General features: G+C 44.4%; 1 protein-coding gene across 1 annotated transcript in view; it reads right to left on the minus strand.

Moving 5' to 3' along the window:
- The window catches only part of TNS3 (tensin 3), a 504,601-nt gene that overhangs the window by 64,184 nt on the left and 414,015 nt on the right, over window positions 1-26,402 (minus strand). Inside the window, exons 17-18 of the mRNA XM_082257842.1 lie at window positions 15,154-15,243; window positions 2,658-2,789 (exon numbers count right to left, since the gene is read on the minus strand). Of these exons, the coding sequence (XP_082113968.1) occupies window positions 2,658-2,789; window positions 15,154-15,243 (222 nt within the window). The remainder of the gene's footprint in view (window positions 1-2,657; window positions 2,790-15,153; window positions 15,244-26,402) is intronic.

The following is a 26,402-nucleotide window of genomic DNA, read 5'->3' on the forward strand; positions in this document are numbered from 1 at the left end:
ACTATTTATTTATTACAAGCAGGATAGGATAGTAATAAATAGAAAAGATTGTCCTTGATTTACACAAGGCCTGGTGTAGACAGCTACACCAATCAGAATGGCCCAATGCAAGGCTGTGAGAGTTAGGTCCATATTAGTTAAGGCGGGAAGGAGAAAAATTCCTCTTGCATTCAGGAGACTAGGATGAAACTCTAATGGGAATGGTAACTATGGAAAGTAGCTCCTGCACTTAAATGTATACATGAGTGTCATATTTGTTGTCTGTTTTGCTGTTCATATCATAATATTTGGAGTTCATACTCTATATTTGTTCAGTTAAACTATGAATATTTTCTATTTTTGTATGTACTAGAGATAAAATTGTTGTGAATTAATTTAGGCTTCCAGGCTATATACCAATAAAATTAATATTGCTGTTTTGAAGCTTTCACTCATGGTCAAAGAAATCTCATTTAACCAGAATATTGTCTGAGGTATCATAAATCTCAGAGCTTACGGGTAACATAATTGGCATAGATCTTCTCTAAATTCTTAAGGTTTCTTGGCTGTTGCTTGACAACTTGAAGTTTTAGCTCCCTCCATACATTTGCTATAGGATTAAGGTCTGGGGACTGGCTAGGCCACTCCTTGACCCTAATGTGCTTCTTCTTGAGCCACTCCCTTTTTGCCTTGGCGGTATGTTTTGGGTCATTGTTATGCTGGAAGATCCATCCACGGCCAATCTTCAGTGTTCTGGCTGAGGGAAGAAGATTCTCATCCAAGATTTTTACAATACATGGCCCCGTCCAATGGCCCCTCAATGCGGCAAAGTGGGCCTGTACCTTTAGCAGAGAAACAGCCTCAAAGCATAGTGTTTCCACCTCCAGGCTTGACTGTAGGGATCTTGTTCCTAGGGTCATAGTCAGCATTTTTCTTCCTCTAAACACGGCAAGTTGAGTTAATGCCAAAGAGCTTAATTTTGGTTACTTCTGACCACAGAACTTTCTCTTAATCCTTCTCTGAATCATTTAGATGTTCAATGGCAAACTTCACACGGGCCTGTACATTAGCCTTCTTGAGAGAGTGACCTTGTGTGTGCTGCAGGATTTCAATCCATGGCGGCGTATTGTATTACCAATGGTTTGTTTGGTGACTGTGGTCCCAAGTGCCTTGAGATCATTCACAAGCACCTCCCATGTAGTTTTTGGCTGATCCCTCACTTTTCTCATTAACTTTCTTACCCCATGAGGCAAAATCCTGCATGGAGCTCAAGACTAAGGGTGATTGATGGTTAATTTGTATTTCTTCCATTTGTGAATAATCTAACCAACAGTTTTCTCCTTCTCATCAAGCTTCTTGCTGATGGTCTTGTAGCCTATGCCAGCCTTGAGAACGTCTACAATTTTGTCCCTCAGGTCCTTTGACCGCTCCTTGTTCCTGCCCATGATGGTGACGTTTGAATAGAAGAAAGGGATTCTGTAGAAATGTGTCTTTAGGAGCACCTTCCTAAATTGACAGGACTGATCTGTGTACCACACATTATCACATACTGTTGTCAGTCAGTGAGTGCCGGAATTATTGTTGGTTGGTAGAGGATCAAATACTTATTTTACTCACTGAACTGCAACTCAATTTATAACATTTGTATCATGTGTTTTTTCTGGATTTTTGGTCAATATTCTGTCTCTATCATTTAAAACACACCTCTGATAAAAATAATAGACCATTAATTTCTTTGTAAGAGGGCAAACTTACAAAATCTGCAGGGGCTCAAATAATTATTTTCCCCACTGTAAGGTGTGAGGGCTAAGGGTTGGGAGGATGATGGAAAGCTCCCCCACTACCTAGCAGTGTTGGAGCTTTGCTAATTTAAAAGGGCTCTTTAGATTCCTGCACTAAAAAATTGTGAGCAGCTTTAGTTTCGGACAGTCTCTTAAATTTTTCTTGTTTGTGAAGAATACACTATATTTGGTTGAAATCAATTTACTGAATGATAAACTCCTTACTATGCATATAAAATAAAGTGAGGAAAAATTAGAAAAAAAAAACCATAAGAAAAATAGAAAATAAAAAGCTATACGGATCTCTAAGCACAGCTTACTGAAACTGTCTCGGGCTGGGGAGACATAAGAATATTAGACAAAAATTTACTGAATACTGCAAAAACATTTGATCATGGACCACTACGTTGGAAAATCATTTTGACCAATATCTCATAATTTTATTTATCGTTAGATATCGTTTAGTACGGATAAAGAGGCAATGTAACTTTTGTTCATGGAATCATTGTTCAAATATCTACCCGTTTTGGGATCAATTTGTAACTTGCTTTTATTCCGTCATAGAAGTCAATGTGTACATGCCTTGTAAACATATCGCAAGCCTTCAAGTCCCTATATACCTTTAATATATTAAATTCTCAAAATGATGCCACCTTGATTTTGGTATCTAGCCACCATTTTTAACTGTAAAAAATGTACTAAAAAAAAATGACATCATTAAAATATATGAGTAACATATATTACAGGTGTGGGGAAGGATTTTCTAATTTCTGTCCTTATCAGGTAGGTAGGAAGATTCTTCATAGTCATATGACATTTTTTGTGTGCATAAATATGTATGTAAACTAGTTTCTATGTGCAAAGCACCTTAAATACACTCGTAAGCCACTTCCATACCTTTCTTGTTCAGTTGCATTACAGATGGAGGTGGTGTAGCTACTTTCATAGCCAATCCATAAGCTCCGCGGAAGGAATGACTATCTCTAACAATAAAGGAACCAGGTTCTTTGTCCTTAAGAACTGCAATAGCTATTGAAATGGAAAAAAATTATTAACATCATCATGTCAAACAAGCACATCTCCTTTCATGACAAAGTATTTTTAGGTTTTAAAAACATAATTATTTCTTGTAATTCTAAGCATATCTAGCTAGGCACATTTTTTTTCCAGAAAAATTTGATTTTTGACTTATCTTAAGACTTACCTTTGACTTACCTACAGGAGTAGGACACTAGGCAGGAAAAAGCTGGACTACGCCTATGGGGCAATCCCAGGGGGGATACTCCTGCTCTCAGCTATAGGCACTCAGTTTTGTTCCAAGCAGTGTCAGAAGAAAGCCAGCTCCACAGAGGAGTGGGTGCTGATCATCAGAGAAATGGATTTTACGGTAAGTCAAAATCCCATTTTCTCTTTCGTTCATTGATGGACACAGCTCCTTATCTTTTTTGACCAATGGGATGTCCTAAAGCAGTGTCAAACATGAGGGTTGGGAACAGCAAGAAGGAATTCCCAAGGCTAAACCGTAGCCAACCAGGTAACATGGAGCTCAACCATAAACAACTGGAGCCCACCTGAGGCCAAAAGAAGCATCCGCAGATCCCAACACATCCACCTTTTAAAACTTTGTGAAAGTGTGCACAGACGACCAGGTGGCTGCCTTGCAAACCTGCATCACTGACGCCTGATGACGAAGGGCCCAGGAAGCACTAAGCGCCCAAGTAGAGTGCGCATTAACAGGGAAAAGAGGAACCTGACCCTAAATTGAATAGGCTTGAATCACTGTCTGTCTGATCCATCTGGAAATGGTAGCAGCAGAAGCAGCCAACCTTTTTCGAGGTCTATCTGTGAGTACAAAGAGTGAGTCTGCCTTCCTAAAAGACTCCGTAGCTGCCAGGTACACCCTGATTGCCCAAACCACATCCAGGGAATGCAAGGCAATTTTCTTAGGATGTTTAGGCCTGGAACATAGGGAAGGCAACACAATGTCCTCATTCAAATCGAAATCAGAGACCAACTTTGGAAGGAACGACGGGCAGGGATGAAGAACCACCTTATCTCTGTGAACCACCAGGTAAGGTAAACGATAAGACGATGCCAGCTCCGACACCCTGCGCACACAAGTAATAGCCACCAAAAAGGCTATCTTCTGGGAAAACGTAAGCAGGGTTACCTCCCGAAGACTTTCAAAAGGAGATTTCTGAAGAACTGACCGCACCAAATTGAGGTCCCACAGCGGCAATGGAGACCGTACTGGAGGAGTTAAGCGTCGAACTCCCTGGAGAAAGGTACACACCAAGGAATGTGTGGCCAATGGACATTGAAGGGCGAAAACCTGGCCCCTGATGGTACTCAAGGCCAGGCGCTGCTCAACCCTCCGTTGGAGGAAAGCCAATATCCGAGCCACCGAAAAGGAGCGAGGATGAACTCAAAAAGACTCTTTTATATATTCATATTTTATTCTCTTTATCAATGGATATAAAATTACCAAACACACAATGTTTATAAACTTTACATTCTTAATACCCAAAAAAACAAAAAAAACAAACAAACAATATCTCCATCATTTCTCTCATTCTGACCTTGTTCTCTCCCTACTCCTTCTCTCCGATACTACATGGCTCCCTTTCATTACAGGCCTCTTAAGTCCAGTTTCTCGTTTTCACATATTCCTTTGTTTTTTTAAACTCAAGACCTTACCCAATCTACCCTCATTACCTAGTCCCTCAAACTTGAGGGCTTCTAATGAACGCCACTATCTAACTTTTGGTTGCATTCAATAAGTGAAGTACAAGCATATTCTTCTAGACAATCACCTTTTTTCTCTGTTTTGTGGAACAAACAGCTACATGGTTCCATTTGAATATTGTTCCCTGTAATCTGGCGGATTGACCTAATAATCCCTTCCCAAAAAACTTGTGTCTTTGGGCACTCCCTCCACAGATGTGCAAAGGTCCCAGGGGCTTCACATCCCCTCGAACAAGTTGGGGATGTTTCTGCCCCGAGCCTCTGGGCCCTCTGTGGGGTGAGGTACTATCTAGCAAGAAGCTTAGCAACACTTCTCTGTTGTCCTTTAACCAACTGATGAGTAACAAGCTAGTCTCAAAACTTTCTTTCTTACTTCATCGTCCCGAAGGGGTCCTAGTTCCTGTTCCCATTTCCCTAGGTATGGTGGGTATGGGAAATCTATTTCCCCAAATAAGATCTTATATATTTTTGATATACTATATTTAATACATGCGGGCGAATCAAATAACTTTTCCATGGGTCTCATGTTATCTCCTCCCCGTAAAGGCTGTGGGAGAGAGTGCACAAAGTGTTGGATCTGTGTATATATCCATTAATCAAGTGGCATATTCCCCCATTTGTGTTAATTCAAAAGAAAGTGCATATTCTATTTCGTACCCATCTGACAAAATACAAACAATCCTCTTTCCCCAGTTTAAAATAATCTGTGTCTATTAAAGAATTCAAAGGTGCGTTATATTTCCAGTGAAAAAATTTGCATAAACTATCCCAGATTCTTAATGTGTTCCTAGTCAGTGTATTTGTTTTGTTGGAGAAGTCACGGTGCACTTGTGGCACCCAAACCATCTTCCCAAGCTCGACCCCACTTTGTGCACACTCAATTTCCACCTAGCTTTTACCTTGCTTATTATGTATACAATCTGCTATTCATGCAGTGGAAATTGCCTGATAATATATTTTTTTAAATCAGGTGCAGCCACCCTCCCCTTGCTATAACTGTTTAGGCAATTCTTTGGCATTCATAGGCCCACACATTTTGCATGCCATTGCTCTTAACTTCCTAAAAAAGGTCTGGAGGAGGGGGACTATGACCATTTCAAATCAATAAATAAGCTTGGGGAGAATGTTCATCTTCACCGCATTTAGTCTACCCAACAATGAGAGAGGTATGTGTTTAAAATGATTCAACTGATCCTTTACCTTAATCAACACTGGTATATAATAAATCCTGTACAACATTGCAGATGAAGTGGCCAGTTTTATACCAAGGTATCCAAGTTCCTCTCTACACCATACCAAGGGAAATTTGGGCTGTATTATCTGTTGTTCTCTCTTTGATATTGAGATGTTTAAAATCTCTGACTTAGCTATGTTGACTTTAAATTTGAAAGCTTCTCATATCTCCCAAGTTCCTCCAGTACTATTGTGAGAGTTAACCTCAGGTTAGAGATAAAGAATAATACGTCATCCACATATGCAGCCACCTTGTACTCCTTGCTCCCCACTTTCACCCCTCTAATGTCTGGATTTTTACGTTTTGCTGCCAACAGGGATTCTAAAGCTAGGACAAACAACACTGGGGAGAGGGGGCACCCCTGTCTGGCCCCATTGTGTAGTTCAAAAAGGGCGACAACCCGCCATTCACTTTTATTTTCGCCGTGGGATGAAATAAAAAGGCAGAGATCCACCACATCTTTCTCTCTCCAATACCTAGGAATCTCAGTGTTTCCAACATAAAGCCCCATTCAACCCTATCGAAGGCCTTTTTGGCATCTATAGACAACAAAACAGCCGGGATTCCCTTTTCCCTTACCTCTTGGATCAGAAAAAGATTTCAGGCAGTTGTCCCTCCCCTCTCAACCATACGCAAAACCCACCTTATTGTTATGTATCCATCTCCGCAGGAGAGGTTTTAATCTTTTTTGCTATTATTTTAGCAAAAAAGTTTAAATCTGTATTTAAAAGGGAAATTGGTCTATAGCTCATCGGCACTGCAGGGTGCTTCCCCTCCTTCAAGATAAGAGATATATAGGCAAGGAGGGACTCCTCTCTCGAATTCTCCCCTTCTCCTACCATATTGAAATATTCGCATAGCTTGGGGATTAGGATTTTTTTAAACCTTTTATAGTATAGGATTGAGTAGCCGTCAGGGCCCGGACTCTTCCCTAGGGCCATATTCTTGCCCCCACCTCTTCACTTTTGATCGGGGCCTCTAAACTCTCTAATTCCTCTCTAAACAGTCTAGGTAGATCGAGCTCCCGTAGATATTCCCTCACAGTCATGTCCTCCTTCCCTTTTTCCTTTCCTTCCCCTTTCTGTCTGACGTTATAAAGTTGACTTTAATAGGAATGGAACACCTGAACAATTTCTTGGGACGCATACACTATTTCCCCATTCTCCTATTTAATTTTGGGGATATGGGTTGCATTTTTTTCCCTCACTTGCCTTTGCTAGCCATTTCCCAGGTTTATTTCCCCATTGATACTTTTCTTTCATAACTAAGTGAAAGGCACTTTTTGTTTCCTGCTTCATAAAGGTCGCTAATTCTCCTCTCTTCTCAATTATTACCGGCTGCTTTGGGATACCTTTGGGTCTACTCTGTTGCTTAAATGTATGAATCTCTCCCAGTAACTGGTTCATCCTCTCCCTTTGTGCCCAAATGCCTATTAGTATCCCCCTTATATAAGCCTTATGCGATTCCCACAATATAGATTGCGGGATCTCTGGTAAATCATTGGTGGCAATGGTTCTACTCTCTCCAATACCTTGCAATTCTGAATGAGGGAGTCATTCAGTTTCTATGTCCTTTCTCTAGGTGTTACAACTGACCAATCTAACTGGACTATCACTGGGGCATGGTCCAACAGTGTGATGGGTTTAATTGACGCATCTTTAAGGGAGATCAAATGTTGATGTTCTTTTAAATTATAATTAATCCTTGAATAAGTTCCATGTACTGGCGAATAACAAGTATAATCGGAGTCTGGGTGTCTGACCCTTCAGGCATCCACCAACTGATACTTTCCCAATAGCCTCCTAATTTCGTTCTTTCCTTGTAGTGGGAGTCGGGAAGTACCCGCTGATGAGTCTAAACATTACTCTAACCCAATATTCAAGTCTCCCACCACAATAAGCCTCTCTTCCCTAAATGCCATCAGTTTTTCCAGAACTTTTTCTCAGGAACTTATTTGGAGCCCTATTCCGGGAATAAATATTTCCCACGGTGCCCTCCATATCAAATGACTTTCCCTTAATAAACAGGTACCTCTCTTCAGAATCTGCCAACTGTTCCTTTATCGTAAACACAGTGTTCCTATTGAATCCAATCGCTACACCCCGTGAGTGACCCGAAGTCCAGTCACCATAAAACCACGTAGGGAAAAGCCAAAAGGACAATTTGAGCCCAGGGACATGTTCAAAATGTGTTTCCTGTAGGCAAGCCAGCTCTTAAATTACCTTGTGTCTTTTGCTAGGTGTATTCAGGCCTCTGACATTATATGATATTCAATTTACCAGAGCCATGGGCGGCCAAAGGAACACCTAGCACATCTTTTCTTAGTGAGAAGGCCTGGAAGAGAGAGAGAGAGAATACCCAATCCCCTTCCCCCAAAAGTTATTCCTTCGGAGGATTGAACAGATATACAGGTCCTGTTCAATGTACAGAACTAGTGACACACCACTATGTGCCACCTCCTGTCCATTCCTTACCCGGGGACCATCACCCTTACGCCCGAACACGACCCTACTGGCAGAACCAGTACCTTCCTGTTGAGATGAACAAACACTTCGTTGAGATGAACAGATCCTCTTTGGGAGTACCCCACCGGAGACACAACTGATTAAACACCTCTGGATAAAGCGACCATTGCCTCTGGTCCAACGCCTGTCGACTGAGGTAATCCCCTCGCCGATTTTTCACCCCTAGAATGTGTACAGCAGAGGGCTGAAACAAATCGTTCTGCCCCCCTTAGAATACCAGCTACTTCCCGAGCCACCAGGGCACTTCTTGTGCCCCCTTGGTGATTGACATAGGCCACGGCCGTGGCATTATCCGACTGAACGCGTATAAGAAACCCTTGAAGACAAATTGTCCAATGATCCAAATGAGATCCTGATCGCCCGGTATTCCAGTACATTGATCGGTAGACTGGACTCTGAAAGAGTCCAGACCCCCTGAGCACAATCAGTACTGAGGATGCCTCCCCAACCGGACAGGCTGGCATCCTTGGTGACAAGCCTCCAGTACAGGGGGAGAAAGGATTTTCCCTGTTGAAATGCTGGAGATGAAGCCACTAGATCAGGGACCCTCTTGTACCCTGGCTCAACAGGATCAGATTGTCTAGGGATTGTCCCATCTCTTTTTGCAGAGATCTCATGTAGAACTGTGCAAACAGAATTGCCTCAAAGATATGACACCATCAGGCCCAGCACCCGCATGCAAGCCCAAAGGGATAACCATCTGCAGGACAACAGAAGCTGCCTCCTGCAATTTCTGGAGTTTTTCCAGAGGAAGAAACACTCTGGCTGAGGCAGAGTCTAGAGTCTGATCCAGATAGTCCAGTCGTGTGGTCGGAATCAGAGCAGACTCAGAACAAAGCGGAGGAAGTACTCGTGACCGGCACATATTGGAATGTGAAGGTAGGCATCCTTGATGACGATAGAAGCGAGAAAATCCCCCATACATAGGGACGCCACTACCGTGCGAATAGACTCAATTTGCAACTTGCAGTTTAGTGCCTTGTGGTCCAGAGTTGGACATACCTTGTCTCCCTTCCTGGGAACTGTAAACAGGTTTGAGAAAAACTCATGAAAACGCTCCGAAGTCAGGAACCAGGACAATCACCCATGAAGTAACAAGTCTTGCACTGCCTCAAAGATCTCAGTAACCGAACAGTATGTTGTTTACCGGGCGCCCGCGTTTGGTACATCGCAGATCTGGCAGACAGATTATTGTGCGGGGCTGGGGATGACCCATCGGTCATTGTGCATGTGGGCACTAATGACAAAGTAAAAGGTAGGTGGAGGATCCTAAAGAACGATTTCAGGGACTTAGGTAATAGATTGAGGAAAAGGACCTCCAAGGTGGTTTTCTCTGAAATACTGCCTGTACCTCGAGCCACACAAGAGAGGCAGAAGGAGATTAGGGAACTTAACAAGTGGCTGAGGAATTGGTGTAGGAAGGAGGGGTTTGGGTTCCTGGAGAACTGGGCTGACTTCTCAGTCGGCTACCGGCTCTTTAGTAAGGATGAGCTGCAACTTAATGGGGACGGTACAGCTCTTTTGGGGAGAAAGATGGCCACCAAGTTGGAGGGGCTTTTAAACTAGGAGACGGGGGGGAGGGCTCAGAAGTGGAATCAGTTAGGAGGGAGCAAAGGACTGAAGGCAGTTGTAGGGTCAGCAGCGACAGTAGGTCCACAACGTCAATTGGTAGGTCTGTGCGGGAGAACCTCAGACCAAACAGGAATAAACATAACCACCAATCACGTTTAACTTCCGTAAAACTAAGAGGGGTATATGCTAATGCCAGGAGCCTAGCTAATAAAATGGATGAGTTGGAAATATTAGTACATGAGGAGGACATAGACCTTGTGGGAATAGTGGAGACTTGGTTCGACCCCTCACATGACTGGCTGGCAAATATCCAAGGGTATTCGGTGTACCGGAAGGACAGGGTAGGAAAAAGAGGGGGAGGGGTATGTCTCTACGTCAAGAACAATGTAAGGGTGATTGAGAGGAGTGACATTACAGAAGGGATGAGTATGGAGTTAGAATCCGTATGGGTAGAACTCCATAGGGAAGGAGAAAAGGGAAAAGTAATTGTGGGGGTTTGCTATAGGCCACCTAAACAAGGGGAGGAGGTTGAGCTGGAATTTTTAGCACTATTGGGTAAAGTGGCAAAGCTAGGATCAGTCATCATATTGAGGGACTTCAATTATCCCGACATTGACTGGGGAGAGGGGACTACACACTCACATAAGGCCCGTCTATTCACGGAAACCTTACAGGATAATTACATGTCACAGTTGGTGGATTCTCCTACTAGAGAAAACGCAATCCTGGATCTATTGATCACTAATGACCCAGACCTAATCTCGGAGGTAGGAGTCCAGGACTTCCTGGGCTCTAGCGATCACAGGATGATCACATTTAGCGTAAATAACAATATAGCAAGGCAAGTGGGGAACATAAGAACCCTTAACTTCAGAAGGGCAAACTTTCCAAAATTGTACTCATTGATGGAAAGGGTTAACTGGGACCAAACCTTGGGATCACTGACCACAGAGGAAAAATGGGAATGCTTTAGGAACATATTAAGCAAATGCATCTTGCAGTGCATTCCTATGGGAAATAAATTTAGAAGAGACAAAGCCAAACCTGGCTGGCTAAACCGTAGCGTTAGAAAACTTATTAGGGGTAAAAAATTGGCCTTCAGGAAATATAAATCAGAGGGTACAGTATTGGCTTTCGAACAATACAAGGAGGCAAATAAGAAAAGTAAACACGAAATCAAAATGGCTAAAATCAACTTTGAGAGACAAATAGCGGAGGATAGTAAAAAAAACCCAAAGAAATTCTTTAAATATATCAACAGCAAAAAAACTAGGGCAGAGCATATTGCACACATAATTAACGATGATGGGAGGATGGTTACAGAGGACACTGAAAAAGCAACCATGCTGAATGCTTTTTTCTCGTCAGTCTTTACACAGGAACCGAAAGGGGTACACTGACCATGACTGTATGGTTAGTAGTAATACACAGGACTTGCCACTATGGTTAACAGAGGGTGAAATCAGGGAAAGGCTGGATAAACTTAACACAAACAAATCACCAGGCCCGGATGGCGTACATCCGAGAGTACTCAAGGAACTCAATAAGGTTATATCTAGACCACTGTTCCTGATCTTTGCCGACAGTATTAGGACAGGAGATGTACCAGGGGAGTGGAGGAAAGCAAACGTGATTCCGATATTCAAAAAGGGTCAGAGGCATATACCGGGAAATTATAGGCCTGTCAGTCTGACAGTAGTATGTAAACCTCTGGAGGGGATGATAAGGGACTATATCGTAGAGTTTGCTAAAGACAACAGCATCATCAGCAGTAACCAGCATGGGTTTATAAATGGGCGTTCTTGTCAAACCAATCTATTAACATTCTACGAGGAGGTGAGCTGTGAGCTAGATAGGGGCAGACCAGTGGATGTGGTGTACTTAGATTTCGCTAAGGCGTTTGATACAGTTCCCCATAAGCGCTTAATTTATAAAATAAGGTCTGCAGGTATCGACAGCAGGGTTTCCTCTTGGATAGGGAACTGGCTAAAAGGGCGTGTCCAAAGGGTGGTAATAAACAGCGCATACTCAGACTGGTCTGAGGTAGTAAGCGGGGTCCCCCAAGGCTCAGTCCTGGGACCAACCTTGTTCAATTTATTCATAAACCGCATTGAGGACAGGATCAGTAGTTCGATATCAGTTTTTGCAGATGACACAAAATTGGGCAGGGCAATAACTGCACAGCATGAAGCAGATATCCTACAGGATGACCTGGACAAAATAACGGAGTGGGCAACGACTTGGCAAATGAGGTTTAACGTGGAGAAGTGTAAGGTTTTGCACTTGGGGACTAGAAACATAAAAGCACAATACACATTAGGAGGGGAACCCTTGGGGGAATCAAAAATGGGGAAAGATCTGGGAGTCTTGGTTGATGATAGACTAGGCAACAGCATGCAATGTCAAGCGGCAGCTGCCAAGGCCAGCAGAATATTAGTATGCATAAAGAAAGGGATGTATTCCAGAGATAAGACTATAATCCTTCCACTTTATAAAACTCTGGTCCGACCGCATCTGGAGTATTCTGTCCAGTTCTGGTCGCCAGTCCTCAGGAGGGATGTGTTGGAGCTGGAGAGAGTCCAGAGAAGGGCAACTAATTAGGGGATTGGAGGACCTTAATTATGAAGAGCGTCTGCAATCGCTTGATTTATTCTCCCTGGAGAAGAGACGCCTGAGGGGGGACATGATAGCAATTTTTAAATATCTCAATGGGGATCTCAGCTTAGAAAAAAAGCTGTTCAGTCGAAGGGATTGCATGAGGACTCTGGGGCATACAATGCGAATAGAGGAGAAGCGTTTTAACCTCAGGCAACGTGGGGGGTTCTTTACGGTTAGGGCTACAAGATTGTGGAATTCTCTACCACAAGAGGTGGTTTCTGCGGGTAGTATGGTGGCTTTCAAAAGACTATTAGACGTACATCTCAAGGATCAGAACATTCAGGGGTATGTGAGATGATTGCAGCCACACACACCTACACAGGTTGAACTGGATGGACTGTTGTCTTTATTCAACCTCACCTACTATGTACTATGTACTAAAGAGACCCCGTAAGCAATCTGGGGACAATCGCAGGTTGGAAGGGAAGAACCTTTCCGGAGGATAAGACCGAAACTCAATCTTGTAATGGGACCAAATGACTTTGTGGACCCACTTGTCCTGTACCAGGGAGGTCCACTGACCTGGAAACCAGCGACGACGTCCCCCCACCCCAGATACGGGTGAGGGCACCCCTTCATGCCGCACTGCAAAAGTGCATTTTGGACAACCCAACTGTTTTGTGACAATATTGTCAAAGTAAGCGGGAAATGGGAACATCCTTGCCGCCTTGGAGGGCCTGTGGGTGCCAAAGGGGAAAGTTTCACGCACTGACACAATCAGCGCATCCACCAAAGCCTTTTCATGCGCGGTTAGAGGTGCAGAGTTATCCTCCTCACTATCTGAGCACACAGGGTGCGTGGACGCAGACCCAGAAGGGTAACTCGCATTCACGGTGGCCAAATCAGATCCAGGATCTGATGAGACAGATGAAGCAGGTGAAGGTGGAGGACGCTTTTTGCTAGCCCGTTTTTCCAGGACCAAATCCACCTTGGACCCTAAGAACTATAGGACCACCGTCAGTGCAGTCAAGGATTGGTGGGACCCGGAGGGCCCATCAGCCTCTGCGAGGGGATTAGGTGGGGAAATGTGCTGCAGGGACTCCATTAGTAAAGAGGGGGACCCACACAAAAAAGGTGTATAACACTGCTAGGAGACCCCCACTACACTGGCGGCACCACAGGGCCCAGTACAGAGCTTTACCGCTGCTATAGCAGAGAGAGGGAACACCATAAAAAGACTCACCACCACTGATCAGGTACTTACAGCCCCAAACTGCAGTAACTGCACATCATGCGGCGATGAAGAAGCAAAAGATCTAATAGTCAGCACTAGGGGAGGAAGAGGGTCTCCCATCGGCAAAATTACTGCCCATAAAGCTTCAAAAACATGGCCGCTGCTACTTTCAATGAGAAAACCACAAGAAAATGGCTCCCAATCTACAGCACCAAAGGTTACAAGAAAATGGTGGCCCCGTGCGGCAACCGGGGACCCCAAGAGCTCCAAACATGATCCCAGCAGGAAGGGGGGGGGGGCCTTGGCAGGAGCCTCCATCACGTACAGCCCCCTCCCAAAAGTCGATCGTCTAGTCGCTGGCGGCACTCCACCACCCCACTCCCATTGCCAGTTCAACACCCCAGTACGACCAAAGAGGTAAGGTCAGCACCCTGTCCAGTGGGGCTATGTCGCGGCTTACCTAGCGCGGAGCTGAGGCCTGGCACTGGCCAGATTGTGGGGACCCTCTGGATCTAGATTATCCAGTCCGTCGCCCAGTCCAGCAGTTGATTGTAGATTCTCACAGGAAACAAACAACAAAACATAGGAAAAAGTTCAATTTAAAAAGGAAAAAAATTGCCAGGACCAGAGATCCCAGCAAGGAACTAGGAAGGTACTGCTTGTAACAAAACTGAGTGCCTATAGCCTATAGCTGAGAGTGGGAGTATACCCCCTGGGACTGCCCCATAGGCGTAGTCAAGCTTTTTTCTGCCTAGTGTCCTACACAAGTAGGGACCAGTATAACCCAATTGTCAAAAAGATAAGGAGCTGTGTCCATTAAGGAACGAAGGAGAAATAAATTTTCCCCATATTATTCACATTGATAGACAGGCCATTTTTTGTTTTGTAAAAGTAGGAAAAAATATTGGATGGATTCACATATAGATACACTACACAGGAATAACAATGCTATGGCTTAGTATTGTTTCCGATAACTTAGATAAGTAGCAATAAACACTCACATAAGCCCACAGATGTGATTACCTTCACGTGATACATAGTAATGAAGCAAATGTACATAAGCTGTACCTCTTTACCTACAACCTCTTTCTTTCACAGCCTTTCAAAGTACACAGATCACATGGTATTTCTCAGCTTCCAGGAGGCAGGGGTCTGACAGGAGTGTTGTCTAGGATCACTAACAGCCCGCTAAAGCAACATTTTTCGTGAAAATTGCCAACATCAGTATCTGCTACACACACATCAGCTGGTGAAGTATGAGCTGTTACAATCACTGCATGTGCATAAGTCAACTTAATTATTTTGAGCTCCTAAAATGCAGTGTCTAGTATCATGTCTATAGGACTGCTGTAGACAGGGCATTTAAAAAAATAGCAAGATTATGGGATTATCTTTATATTGTTTTTAACACAAAACAGAGGGACATTTATATAGTAATGGGGAAATAACTAGAGAAACTGAAATTAAGTATTCATTGACAAATACCTTGTTCTCTTGAAATATCAGGCTTATACCAAAATTTGGAAGTGTCTTGCACAAACTTTACTGTCATGTGCTTATTATCCGTTGAGATATCTGAAAAGAAGTCACAATAAGTAAAAAATCAATCAATAAAACAATGTTGCTTTATGCTACTTTTGCTTGCCACAATGTGTTTTTTTTCCCTGGGATTGGTTGGCAATTGTTGAAATCATAGTTCCCAATCCAGTCTCAGTTACAATTATATTATATTGGAAAAACATATACGTATACAGAAATTATGAATCAGTTTTACTGACTTTAAAATGTTCTCTTCATTTATAAAGTAGCTGAAGTTCATTCTGGCAACAAGATGAATAGTGTTTATTTACCAGTCAGGTTTGCAGTGGGTTTAACTGGGATTTGGAAAAATGTAGGGTATAAAATTGATGGTCCAGTAAACACAAAAGAATTTACTGCACAACGCAGTGATACAGATGAGCATATAACACATAACAAAGTGTAAATGATAGAGCATATTAGAATATAGAAAATACAATTTATAAATTGGTGCAGTGTGGAGTATAGAACATATAATACCGTGTATAATACAAAGCAGTTTGGCGTATTTAAAAACAGCCAGAGGTTGTGGAGTATATATTGAAGTTTATAAAACAGAACACTTTAAAGTATATCATTTCCAAAAATGTACATACAGTTTAGTAAGGTATAGTATATAATATAATGCATATTACATAAGATGTAAAGTAGATGTGTATAGAGTAAACTAATGATGGCTATATCATTAACCACAGACAATGTATATATTAGAGGAATGCATGTTTTATAGCAGTGCATCTCAACCTTTTTTCAATCAAGACACCCTTTAAAATAATGCACAATCTTGAGGCACCCAATTCTAAACCTTAAAAAATGAAATTAATAGTTTTAAAACAATGCTGCAACAGCCACACATGTAGGACACCCAGTGTAAGAGGTGATTAAGGGCTCTTTCACACGGGCGGTCCGATCAGATCCGCCTGTCAGTATTTTAGGCGGATCTGATCGGATCCTCCATGCAGCTCTATGGGGCAGTGGATGTCAGCGGAGGTCACCTCCGCTGACACCCGCTGCCATCCGCATCCGATCCTGTGCTGAAATCTGGACGGATGGAAACCCTATTTTTCCATCCGTTCAGTAATCGGAGCGGAGCGGATCTGATGAGAGCGGACAAGCAGTCCGCTCTCCTCCGATCCCCCATAGAGGGCAGCGGGTGCTGAGACACCTCCCTCTCCGCTCTGCAAGCGGAGACGGAGCTGTCATCCGCCCGACGAAGCGGACCGTGTGAAAGAGCCCTTATTGTTCCAAAGCAAATACATATTTGCACACGGATACTGAATAATATTCCAATGTTTCTCTTCTCCCTCAGATTATTTCCCTCACTCAGCTAATGTGACCCCAGTGCTGATGGTAAGATCAAACAAGGATGCTGTGCAGGTGTCTGATGTCCTCCTTATCAACTAATTACATCATTGGTCTTTAGGACATCGGCAACTAAAAGGTTGTAAAGGTGCACAATGAAAACCTGTGACCTTGTTTAACCACTTCAAGACCGCCCCACGTACATTTGCTGTGGCAGGGCGGCCCTTAAGCACAAAATCACGTACCTGTATGCAATTTTTTACAAAGGTTCTGGGGCGTGTGCTTGGACACAACGGGAGCCAGTCAGCGGGTCCGGCAGCCGCAATGGCCACCGGCCACCAGCAATCGTTCAGGGAAATGACAGAACGGCGGTTTGCCTATGTAAACCAGGCAGATTGTAGTTCTGTCAGACAGGAAGAGAGAGATCTTGTGTTCCTATTAATCAGGAACACATATCTCTCTCTTCCTGCAGTCAGTCCATCCCCCACAGAGTTAGAAAGCACTCCCTAGGAGCACACTTAACCCTTTGATCGCCCCTGCTGTTAACCCCTTCCCTTTCAGTGTCATTTTTACAGTGCCAATGCATTTTTGAGCACCGATTACTGTATTGATATCACTAGTCTCCAAAAAGTGTCACTTAGTGTCAGATTTGTCCGCCACAATATCACAGTCCTGCTAAAAATCGCAGATTTCTGACATTAATAATAAAAACAATAAAAAAAAATAAAAATTCCAAAACTCTATACCATAGTTTGTAGATGCTCTAACTTTTGCACAAACCAATCAATATACTCTTTTTGGGATTTTTTTTTTACCAAAAATTTGTAGCAGAATACAAATTGGCCTAAACTGATGAAGAGATCTGATTTATTTTTTCAAAATTCTTGGTCTTTTTTTGATTTTAGCGCAAAAAAAAAAAACTGCAGAGGTGATCAAATACCACCAAAAGAAAGCTCTTTTTATGGGAAAAAAAGGACATCAATATAATTTGGGTACAGCTTCGCAAGACCGCGCTATTGTCAGTTAAAGCAACACAGTGCTGTATTGCAAAGATTGGCCTGGTCATTAAGGGGGTAAAACCTTCCGGAGCTGAAATAATTAAAGCAGTTGTAAACCCTTAAGCCTAGTACACACGATGAGATGATCGGACGAATGATCGTCCATTTTTATTTTTTTGCATGCTAGTCTCCATATCGAAAACAAAGAGGTTACTTAACCGCTTGCCGACCGCCGCACGAACATATACTGCGGCGGTCAGCCCCTCACAGGCAGAGTGACATATCGGTACGTCACTAGCCTGGGAGGGTCTGGGGAGCGAGCGCGCGCCGCCGGCGGCGCGCTCCCGCGCGGTCACGCACCCCCCCGCGCGTGTGCGATCGTCGGGGGAGAGGGAGAAAGGCAGGCAGCTTGTGTAAACAAGCTGCCTGTCAGTTCTCCCTGTGTAGAGACACTGATCATACGGTTCTACTATGTAGAACCGTTGAACAGTGTAACTACACCTCAAGCCACAGCCAATCACAGTTAGAATCACGCCCCTAGGGACACACACAGCCCCTCCCTCTCAAATAAAGTTAACCCCTTCACTGCCAGTGTATTTTTACAGTAACAGTGCATATATATAGCACTGATTACTGTAGAAATGTCACTGGTAACCCCAAAAGTGTCAAAAATGTCAGTCAAGGGTCCGATCTGTCCGCCGCAATGTCGCAGTACCGCAAAAAAAAAAAAATCGCAGATCGCCGCCATTACGTGTTAAAAAAAAAAACAACAAAAATGACAAAAATCTTTCCCTTTGTTAGTAAACGTGATAACTTTTGCACAAACCAATCAAAATACGCTTTTTGCGATTTTTTTTACCAAACATAGGTAGCATAAAACAAATTGGCCGAAAATGTTAAAAAATTTTGATTTTTACTTTTTTTTTTTTGGGAATTTCATCTAAAAAAATTTGAAAAATATTGTTATTTTTGCAAAATTGACGCTCTTTTTTTGTTTATAGCGCGTGATCAAAAAATCGCACAGGTGATCAAATACCACCAAAAGAAAGCTCTATTTGTGGGAAAAAAAGGACGTCAAATTCGTTTAGGTACAGCATCGCACGACCGCGCAATTGTCCGTTAAAGTCACGCAGTGCCGAATCGCAAAATACCCCCTGGTCTTTTAGCAGCCAAATCCTCCGGGGCTTAAGTGGTTAAATATGAAAATTCTCGTATGACAGAAAAAATATTTGGAAGTGATGTAATGTATAAAACCTGCATTGATTGAATGAAAATCGTACGATCTGGTATGGTGCAAGAGAAATTTTCATATTTCTCTCTTTGGAAAATTTGAACAAAAACCGTGTACTAGCCACTATTCTTAACAACAGCGGGTTCCCCCCCGGGTCTCTCCCCCAGATCTTTTCAGTGGTGGACGAACAAGGGGCTGCTTCGCATAGCGGACTTTTGTGATCATAGGGGTATCCTCAAACGTCAGCAGCTGATAGAAAAACATGCCCTGCCTGACACTGAGTATTATAGATACGCACAGATTGATCATTACCTGCGATCCCTGTCTCGCCTGTCCGATCTGACTACCATGACCTCCATGGAATTTTTGTGCCGCAAATACGATAAATTACGGGGGTATATTTCCATGATTTATAATATGCTTATGGACTCGCCCCTGAAGCTTCCATACATGGAACGATGGGAGGCGGATGTCGGGGAGGTTGTGGAGTTGGCGGACTGGCACGACATGGCTCGAGAGGCTTCCAGGTCTCTAATTAACACTTCAATCATCGAGGCCAACTACAAAGTGCTCCTGCGCTGGTACATGGTACCAGTCAGGATAGCATCCTTTGTGCCAGGAGCATCCTCGCGGTGTTTCCGGGGGTGTGGCCAAGAGGGTACGATGTTTCATGTTTGGTGGCAATGCCCGAAGGCCCGACGCTTTTGGATTAGAGTGTACAATTTCATCTACACCCTCACGCAAATAAACCTACTCAAGTCCCCTCAGCAGGCACTATTGGGCAAAAAGGTGGATACAGCCAATAGAGCGCAGAGGCGGCTCATAACGTTCATATTTACTGCAGCAAAAATAACAATAGCGAGATCCTGGAAGTCTCCTACGATACCATTTGAGCTGCTTAGGCACAAACTGAATTGGATTATGGTTAATGAGCGCCTGACGGCTCAACTGGAGGACAAATTGCGTGTGTTTGACAGGGTATGGGGATCGTGGATTAACTACCTCACTGGGGGTGCCTGATGGACTCGGGAAGGTCTGGGGGTGGGGTGCGGGGGCGGGGTCGGGTCCAATCTTACAAATCTTTCCTCTTCTCTCTTTTCCCTTCTTTTCTTGTGGCTCTATTGTCCTTTCTCTTTCTCTCTTTCTACGATTTGTCTCAGTTTACGATATGAGGTTAACAGTGGTACTGTATTCTAAGGGCTTAGTACCCCATGTCCCCAGCCCAGGCTGGGGCAAGGTTCTGTGGGATCACGATCTAGCCACTTATCCTGTGTAGTACGCACAGTGTGATTAAATGCTCGGGGTGGTTGGCCCTGTTTACCCTCGGTGAAGGTCCCTCTAGATACCTTGAGGCTCCTGTTTATTGTGTTTTGAGGTGCTAGCCCTTGCCACGTTATAGTTTCGACCTTTTATAGAAGTATTACCTAATGTTTGCTATGGTTATACCACTGTTTACGTTTATTATGCACTGATTTTTTATTATGTGTGTATATTTTGCACTATTTTTGTGAAAACTTTCAATAAAAATCATTGAAAAGAAAAACCGTGTACTAACTAAGGCCCCTTTCACACAAACCATCCAATCAGATACGCCTGTCAGTTTTTTAGGTGGATCTGATGGGATCCTCCATGCATCCCTATGGGGCAGCGGATGTCAGCGGAGACATCTTCGCTGACACCCGCTGCCATCCGCATCCGATCCTGTCCGTGAAATCCGGACAGATGGAAACCCTATTTTCCATCCGTCCAGGGGATCAGGCGGTCCGCTCTCATCCAATCCCCCATAAAGAGCCGCGGGGCTCCGACACCTCCCTCTCCACACACAGTGCAGAGACGGAGCTGTCATCCGCCTGCTCAGCGGGGATCGATCTCCGGTGAGCACAGAACGGACCGCGTGAAAGGACCCTATCAGATTATCGTACGATCGCTTCGAAAGCATGATTTTTTGTACGATTTTCTGATTGTGTTTACGGGCCTTTACATATAGCCAGTGAAGGGACTATCCTCAGGGGATATGCAGAGATGAAACAAATCTTCCTACATACTGTGCCTTGCAAAAGTATTCAACCCCCCCCCTGACTTTTTACCTATTATGTTACACTACAGCCTTAAATTCAATGTTTTATTAAGCTGAATTTTATGTGATGGATCAGAACACAATAGTCTAAGTTGGTGAAGTGAAATGAGAAACATATATACATAAAACTATTTTTTAGAAATAGAAAACAGAAAATATGCATGTGTGTATGTATTCACCCCCTTTGTCATGAAGCCCATAAAAAGCACTGGTGCAACCAATCACCTTCAGAAGTCACATAATTAGTGAAATGATGTCCACCTGTGTGCAGATAATCTAAGTGTCACATGATCTGTCATTACATATACACACCTTTTTTGGAAGGCCCCAGAGGCTGAAACACCTAAGCAAGAGGCACCACTAACCAAACACTACCATGAAGACCAAGGAACTCTCCAAACAAGTAAGGGACAATGCTGTTGAGAAGTACAAGTCAGGTAGGGGTTATAATAAAATATCCAAATCTTTGATGATCCCCAGGAGCACCATCAAATCTATCATAACCAAATGGAAAGAACATGGCACAACAGCAAACCTGCCAAGAGACGGCTGCCCACCAAAACTCACAGATCAGGCAAGGAGGGCATTAATCAGAGAGGCAGCACAGAGATCTAAGGTAACCCTGGAAGAGCTGAAGAGTTCCACAGAAGATTGGAGTATCTGTACATAGGCGGACAATAAGCCGTACACTCCATAGAGTTGGGCTTTATGGCAGAGTGGCCAGAAGAAAGCCATTACTTTCAGCAAAAAACAAAATGGCACGTTTTGAGTTTGCGATAAAGGGATGTGGGAGACTCCCAAAATGTATGGAGGAAGGTGCTCTAGTCTGAAGAGACTAAAATTGAACTTTTCAGCCATCAAAGAAAACGCTATGTCTGGCACAAACCCAACACATCACATCACCCAAAGAACACCATCCCCACAGTGAAATATGGTGGTGGCAGCATCATGCTGTGGAGATGTTTTTCAGCAGCCGGGACTGGGAAACTGGTCAGAGTTGAGGGAAAGATGGATGGTGCTAAATACAGGGATATTCTTGAGCAAAACCTATACCACTCTGTGCCTGATTTGAGGCTAGGACGGATGCAGATGATGCAGTCTGATTTGACCCAGTTTTTTCATATATAGGGATGGAGACCTATAGCATGACCTGTTTGTCTCATGTAAAGTCCTAAATATTTTATGAAATTAGGGATGAAATTAGGGATGGATGCACTGTGCTTTACAGGCCATTTGCCTCATGTAAAGTCCCAATCTGTGTTTTACACTGCATCTTCCAAGGGGTTGGAGGTGTATGCTTCTCAGCTGGTCCTTTTCAGTTTGTACCATCGCTACAACATTGATATTATTTTTGAGATACTAGACCAGTCATGGATGGGGGTGGGTTGGGGGGGGTTTGGGCTACTCCCTCCCACCTGCCTCCTATCCATCCATTTAGCAGCCATGTGCTTCCATTGTGGAGACACTCAAATTAGAAAGTGTTAGGACTGCAGGTAAATCAGGGTGCCGTGTAGTGGCCCTGCAGCTTACACATGCGTTTGCAAATGTGTGTCAACTAAACCCCTGTTCTTTATTTATATCATGAGACAGGTCTACTTGGTTGTGTGTCAACTAAACCCCTGTTCTTTATTTATATCATGAGACAGGTCTACTTGGTTGGTGACAGACTGGAGGCTGGAGTACATCAGACTGGGGGCTGGCTGGCTTCTATGCACCTCTTTTAAACCTTTTCAACTTTCGTTTTTTCTGATACAGGGATGGAGACGCTGGGCATTACCTGCTGGTGTCTCACCTAAAGTCCCACATAGCCTACATTGTTTACCGTAAAATCCTTTTCTCTGATGTTCATTGACGGACACAGCTTGATATCTTCTTCGACCCTTGGGTTATGCTGCTCTCCTAAGGAATAGGACATTAGGTGGAAAAGAATGGACTACACCCATAGGGCAGTCCCAGGGGGTATACTCCCACTTCCTGCTATAGGACTTCAGTTTTGTAACAAGCAGTGTCAGAAGAATACATAACCCAACTCAACAGAGGGGTGGGTTCTGTGTCCGCCAATGAACATCAGAGAAAAAGATTTTACGGTAAGACAAAAATCCAGTTTTCTCTTTCGTTCCTTGACAGACACAGCTTCATATCTTTTTTGACCCTTGGGACATCCCAAAGCAGTGTCAACATGAGGGGTGGGAAAAACCCAGCAATAAACATATTTCCCAAAAGGGCTAAACTTAGCCAACCAGGTAAACCAGGAGTTCAACCAGGAACAACTGGAGCTCACCTACCAGGAAAAAGTACACCCTCAAGAGGCAGGAGCCTCTGCAACAGCCGCCTGCAAAACTTTACGGCCGAACGCAGCATCCGCAGAAGCTAGTACATCCACCTTGTAAAACTTTGTGAATGTGTGTACAGACGACCAGGTCGCCACCTTGCAAACCTGTACCACTGACGCCTGATGACAGAAGGCCCAAGAAGCACTAATCGCCCTCGTAGAATGTACCTTAATATAGAAAAGAGGAACCGTGCCCTTAACGGAATAGGCCCCCACCACTGTCTGTCTGATCCATCTGGAAATGGTCACCGTAGATGCAGCTTGCCCCTTACGAGATCCATCAGGAAGGACAAACAAGGAATCTGATTTTCGAAACGACTCAATCGCTGCCAGGTAAGCTCTGATTGCCCAAACCAAATCCAGAGAATGTAAAGCAATTTCTTTAGGGTGTTTCAGCTTAGGGCACATTTAAATGGAAACCCGAGATGACCTTAGGAAGAAATGACTGATAGGGACGAAGCACCACTTTGTCCCTGTGAACCACCAGGTAGGGTGACCAACAGGACAACGCAGCCAGCTCAGACACTCTGCATGCAGAGGAAATTCACGAATATTTTCAAAAGGCGGTTTTTGAAGAACTGATAGCACCAGATTGAGGTCCCACTGAGGCAACCTAAATGGAGGAGACAGGTGGCGTACCCCCTGAACGAAAGTGTGAACTAAGGAATTGGAGGCCAACGTCTGTTGGAAAAAGATTGCTAAGGCAGAAATCTGACCCTTGATGGTGCCCAGGGGCAAAAGCTGATGGGACACTGAAAAGGAACGGGGGGAGAAACTCCCAGAGCCTCATACCAAGTAATGTACGCCCTCCAAACTCGATGATAAATCTTTCTCTAAGTAGATTTTCTAGCTTTTAACAGTGTAGGAATTACCAAATCCGACAACCCTCTGTCCTTCAGGACCTGGCTTTCAATAGCCATGCGGTTAAAGCCAGTGACCGTAAAGCAGGATGGAAGATCGGTCCTTGAGACAAAAGATCTTCTCTGAGAGGGAGTTTCCAAGGGGCATGGGTTACCAGGCTTACTAGGCCTGCATACCAAGACTGGCGAGGCCAGTCTGGAGCCACCAGAATGACTGAAATCCCTTCTGCCTCGATTCTGCGTAGAAGTCTTGGCAGAAGTTGTAATGTAGGAAAGGTGTATATGAGACGATACTGGCCCCAAGGGGCCACCAGAGCGTCAGAGGCATCAGCCAGAGGATCCCGAGACCTTGCCACAAACCTATGAACCTTCCAGTTGAGACGAGAGGCCAACAGGTCCACGTCGGGAGTCCCCCAGTGGAGACACAGTTGTTGAAACCCTTCTGGGTGAAGAGACCACTCGCCCGGGTCCAGTACTGGTGAACTGAGGTAGTCCGTCAGCCAATTTTCCACCCCTGGAATGTGCACAGCAGAGAGGGCTGGAACAAAACATTCTGCCCACCTTAGAATGCTGGCCACTTCTCTGGCCGCTGGGGCAATTTTGGTTCCCCACTTGATGATTGAGATATGCCAAGGCTGTGGTGTTGTCTGACTGAATCCTTACCGGGCACCCCTGCAGGCGATCCGTCCACCGGGACAGGCAAAGCCTGATCGCTCAAATCTCCAGGATATTGATCGGCAGACTGGACTCCTCCTGAGTCCAAACCCCCTGAGCTGAATCTGAGCTCAAGACACCTTCCCCACCCGGACAGGCTGGCATCCGTGGAAACCACTGTCCAGTATCCCTGTCGAAGCGCTGGGGAACGAAACCACCATATCAAGGATCCCCTCATACCCTGGCTCAACAGGATCAGATTGTCCAAAGATTATGGATTCTTGTCCTATTTGGCAAGAATCTCCCCTTGCAAGGGCCTGGTATGGAACTTAGCAAACGGAACCGCCTTGAAGGTGGAGAACATGAAGCCCAACACATGCATGCAAGTCCTGGGAGATGACCGACGGTTGGAAAACAGGAGCCGAATCGCATCCTGCTACTACTGGAGTTTGGTCTCCCGTAGAAGCACCCGGGCTGAGGCTGAACCCAGAGTAAGGCCCAGGTAATCCAGTCTGTTGGACGGAGTCTGCGCTGATTTCTGAAAATTCAGTTTCCAGCCGAAATCTTGCAGAGTTCGCACATTGATGTCCAAATCGTCTTGTAAGACAGATGGAGACTTTGCTTGCAGAAGGAGATCGTCCAGGTACCCCAGTACCTCTCTGCCTGAGCAAGGCCAACACTTTTGTGAACACCCAAAGAGCTGAGGCGAGACCAAAGAGTAACGCCACGAATTGATAATGCTCCTCTCCCATGGCAAAATGAAGAAAAAGCTGGTGCCCGACATAGTGTCATATGGAGGTAAGCGTTCTTGATATCGATAGAGGCCAGAAAATCCCCCTGATGAAGGGATGCCACTACTGTGCGAATGGACTGCAATCAAAATTTCTGAACCCACACTAAGTGGTTTAGGGCCTTGAGATCCAAGATTCAACGGATCTTGTCTTCCTTCCTGGGAACAGTAAACAGGTTTGAATAAAACCCCTGAAAAAGTTCCAACTCTGGAGACGTTACAATTACTCCTTGCGAGAGTAGATCCTGTACCCCCGAAAAGGCCCTGCAGCAGATTCGGAGACAGACGCAAGTTTGAAGGAAAGAACCTTGCCGGAGGCAAGGACCAAAACTCGATCTTGTAACCTGATTGAATCAACTCGTGGACCCATTTGTCTTGTATGAAAGAGGTCCACGGGTCTGAATAAAACGAAGACGTCCTCCCACCTCAGGTACGGGTGAGCATTACCCTTCAGGCAGAAGAGGACTTGTCTGCGGGACCAGCGGAACCCGCTTTTAGCTTACCAGACTAAGGTCTCTTGGAACCTCCCGCAAAATTACGGTCGGATATTGATTCCTTTTCCTGCGACCCCACCTGACGAAAGAGCAGTTTATGGGCCGAGAAAAAAAGGACCATGTTTACGATGAGGCTCTTTGCTCTTGGCGACCTATGGAAGCAGAGTACTCTTACCTCCCGTAAGACCTTTAATGATCTCTTCCATAGAAGCCCTGAACAGGCAGTCTCCTACAAAAGGGAGGTCAGCACCTTTTTAGAAGCCTGGATTTTCAGCCAAATCATGCCACAAAGGGTCACAGCTGTCTCTGCAGGCCAAAGGGGCTGCATCCAAAGAGGCATTACAGATATACTGCAACCCTTTTACCAAGTGATCCGCCAGCTCAGGAGGATGCTGACCCCCTTCCAAATCCTGGCGCA

Source organism: Pelophylax lessonae (assembly GCF_965119305.1).
Source record: "Pelophylax lessonae genome assembly, chromosome: 5".
Taxonomy (NCBI): domain Eukaryota; kingdom Metazoa; phylum Chordata; class Amphibia; order Anura; family Ranidae; genus Pelophylax; species Pelophylax lessonae.